At 59.1% G+C, this 3,903-nt stretch overlaps 1 protein-coding gene across 1 annotated transcript; it reads right to left on the bottom strand.

The window, feature by feature from the left end:
• Positions 1-2,437: 2,437 nt before the first annotated feature.
• On the bottom strand, positions 2,438-3,376 carry TMEM121 (transmembrane protein 121; the record flags this gene model as incomplete). Its single annotated transcript, XM_084290719.1, has 1 exon — positions 2,438-3,376. The coding sequence occupies one exon, from the start codon at positions 3,374-3,376 to the stop codon at positions 2,438-2,440; it is 939 nt and encodes a 312-aa protein (XP_084146845.1).
• Between the last annotated feature and the right edge of the window lie 527 nt (positions 3,377-3,903).

The following is a 3,903-nucleotide window of genomic DNA, read 5'->3' as shown; positions in this document are numbered from 1 at the left end:
GCAGGGGTTTGCAGTAAAAGGGAACGGGCACCCTTTATGACCTGCCTGATGAAATGCAGCCCTGAAGCTTCCAGCCCTCCCCACCGTACCTCACAGAGCTCTCCAGGAGCTCAGAGCCATGGGGAGGCCTGTAGGTCCAGGGGTACCTCACTTCACGTTCTCCTTTCACAGAGGACCAGTTTGCCAACACACCTGCACAGCAGAGAGCTGAGAACTGTCTGCCTCCAGCTTATTTAGCTGTAATTTAGCTCTCCCCACCCAGCAGCCAGGCTGGAGGCAGCCCTCCCCACAGCCAGCCTGGCTCCCCACTCACTGCGATGCCAGCAGAGCTGTGTTTTGGGGCCGTTTGGGAACCTTCCCTCATTTTCCGTGCCACCAGGGTTAGCCAGGGCACTGCCACCCAGGCCCACGTCCCGTGGGGACTCCCAGGCCTGCTCAGAGGTTACGGCGAGGGAAGACGAAGCATTTGGCACGCAGACACCTCCCAGAGGCCCGGCACCTGCAGGGCACTGCAAGCACCTGGGGGCCCCCCCCCGTGCTCAGCGCCGGGGAGGAGCTGTACCATAAAGGCTCGTCAATTAATTACCTGAAAGAGTAACAGAACGTTATTAGATACTTGGGAGTTAATTGCACGGGTGCTAATCATGTGCATCTTAATGGCACCAGTAGAGATGCAATATGCACTTCCATAGGTATTGCAGAATAATTTAGCCATTTAATTAATTCCTGCTAATACCTTTTAAATCACCTGCTCTCTCCCTCCTGAGGGAGAAACTTCTCCAGCCAGATCTTCTGCAAACTCATGGTTGTTGGCAAGGATGCTGCTTTATTTCTCAGCGCATTTATTCCCAGCAGAGCCCCCGCAGTGTCACCCCCGGGTGACAGGGTGTCCGCGGGGAGCCTGACAGCCCTGCGATGCGCCGCTCCTAAGTTGGGAAGGCTGGAGCAGGGCTGCGTGAAACGTTTTGGACGGATCATGACGGGTTGAAAAGATGGAGACTCAAATGAGTTGTGGATCTAGGTCAAATCCAGCGAGCAGAGCCAGGAGAAAACGCGGAAGGAAAATGTAAACAGCAGCAGGCTTTTTATTCCGGTCTTCTCCAAATGAAATGCTTGGTTTAGAAAAAGCAAAAAATATCCAATTTCGGTGTGCTGGAGATGCAGTGTGACTGCTTGTCTCCCTTTTCCCAAGCCAAGGGAGCTGAGAGCTGCCCGAGCCCTTGGGGCAGTGTTTTGGCTGGACAAATATTTCAGCTTTTGCAAGCTTTTTGCTGCTCCATGAGCGACTGGCACAGCACCGGGGGGCAGGAGGGGACAAGGGGTTTGGGCTGTAGGTGAGCTGCCTTCCCTGCTGCCCCGTCCCTCCCCACGTTGGCAGAAAAGAGACCACACGAAGCCATCGTTCTCACTGGGCTTTTATTGTCCCGCTGGCCCTCACTTCCCACCCCTCTGCCCAGGGACCAAGCCCCTTGCCACAGCTCGGGGGGCAGAGAAGAGGAGATGTCCCCAAACATCTGGGCTGGGGACATCCCCAGGTCTCCACCACCCGAGCAGTGACGAAGGGCAGCACCGCTTTCCCAGGCGTTTTTTGCATTTTTTTTTTTATTATTTGAAATATTTTCTTTTAAAAATATAGTAGCTGTGGAAAGCAGCCCTCTTTACAAACTCTTGATGCCAGAGTGAAAGGCATCGTCGCCGTCCTCCTTGGTGCCCGCGGGCGCTGGCACGGGACGGGGGCTGCGGGGCGGGCGCGTGGCAACACCGTGGGGAGGGACGGAGAGACCCTCCCGAAAATAGAAATCTTGTGCTGAGTCGTCTGCAGTGAAGGAAATCCATAAAACACCAGCGTTAGGTCGGCTCCGGCTTGGCACGTATTGCTCCCGGCAGCGCCGGGATGGGGCTGTCCTCGCTGCCACCCGCTGCGGGGACAGCGGCACCGGGGAGATTATAAATAGGGAACTGTAAACACGACCAGTCGAGATAAGAGACACGTATAATCACGGGATTCACCGGTTCAAACGCCTGCCCTCCCCCCAGCCCCTGCACCCAGGGCCCCGTCCCCGCGCCTTAAAAAGGGCTCCGGTACTAAAATCTTGGGTCCAGGCTCAGAGTCGGGGTGAGGTGCTGGAGGAGTAGAAAGGGACGTCGCACCCTCAGCGGTCCTTGCTCGGAGGGGAGAATTTGGCAGGAGGGAGAGGGTTGGCTGGTTCAGGTCCTTTGCAAGTTCATTTGGTTTTCCCGGAGGACTCCTAGGGTTATACCTGAGATGAAGACGTCTAGGGGACCCTCCATAGCTCAATTACAACGCGGTTGGTGCTCCGTGCCCAGAAGAGCCCTCGCTGCTGGGATGTGTCCCTCGCCCTCGCCCCGTGCAGCAGGAGGGCAGCAGCATCCCTCCCCGGGGGCTGTCTGAACCCACGCTGGGCAGGGGCACCCGTCATGTGTCCAGGATCTCGCTGGCGGGGGACGGCTCGTGGGGGATGCCCTGCGTGCTGTGCACCGTCTGGTTGTGGGACAGGGAGTTCTGCTGCAGCTCCAGGGCGATGGCGTTCTGCGGGAACTCCTTCACCTGCCGCTTGTACTCCAGGAAGGTGCACGCCTTCGTGGCGATGGCGATGATGTTCTTGCCGATGAAGATGGTGGAGACCCTGCTGTCCTGGAACAGGACCATGTTGATGGCCCGGATGAAGATGGTGACGATGTTGATGGTGACCAGGCTGAGGACGGGGTAGAGCATCATTTTCTGGGGGGCGATGTGCTCCCCTTGCATGCTGATCTCGCTGAGGGACACGCAGGGCAGGATCAGGAGGAGGATGTAGCAGTAGAAGAACATCAGCCCCTCCGCCCAGATGGGCAGGCCGGTCCTGTGTGGCTCCCACAGGTTGGCCTGGATGTCCAAGATGTCCAGCAGGTCGAGGGCCACCCAGAAGAGGCGCCCCCTCAAGTCCTCCTTCTTCCGAAAGGTCCGTATGTACTCCATGCTGTCCAAGGCCACCAGCACCAGGTAGAGCCCCGGCACGCAGATGGAGAGGAGCAGGGTCAGGGCCTTCCTGGCCACCGTCTCCAGGTTCTTCTTGTCCGCCTTGTAGTTCTGAAAGATGAAATACAGCTTGATCTCCAGCACGAAGATGTACAGGAACCACAGGATCATGGCGTAGCCCCGCTTGGCCGTCTTCACCTCGGCCCCGACCCACACGGCCACGTAGCGCAGCACGATGAGGAAGCAGATGTCCCCCACCAGCACGATGATGCAGACGCCGATCTTGCGGGGCCCCTGGTTCTGCTCCACCAGGTAGGCGTCCATGAAGGCCATGCTGGTCATGATGACGATGGTGGTCAGGCAGACGTGGCGCTTGTCGGGCGGCGGCAGCACCATGGTGAGACGAGCGAGCCTCCGCGCCGGCACTAGGGGAGCGATCCAGCTGGAGGGGCACAGGGGGACATCAGCGGCCAGCCTGGGCACCGTGGGCTCTGTCCCCACCCTGAGGAGCCCCTGTGGCCCCGTCCCCAGTGAGCTGTGCCCCGAGTCTGCCACCAGCAGCCAGGGCTCACACAGGGTCCCTCGTCCGCGTCCCCATCGCCGTCACGCTCTCCAGCCCCGTGCAGTGAGGAGCCTCCTGGCTCCCAGTCCCAGATCCTCCTGCAGATCTCTGGAAATGTGGCAGGCGATCAGGCAGCAGGGAGAAGCTGGGAGAAGGAAGGGGAGGCAGTCCTGGAAGGGGGTGTCCCTGTGTCCTCACGGGGAACCACCTCTGCACTGATCCCGGCGGGGCTGTGCCGTGCCCACAAAAAACACCTTGCGCTCCTGCTGCGCCTGGCCACGTGTGCCTCCCTCCATCCCGTCACTCTGGAAAAGACAGAGGAGAAGGGGTGTTAGGGTCAAGTACAACAGCCCCACAGCTT

The sequence above is a fragment of the Netta rufina genome (assembly GCF_964035555.1).
Source record: "Netta rufina genome assembly, chromosome: 8".
Taxonomy (NCBI): Eukaryota; Metazoa; Chordata; class Aves; order Anseriformes; family Anatidae; genus Netta; species Netta rufina.
This window is presented reverse-complemented; position numbering and strand designations above follow the sequence as displayed.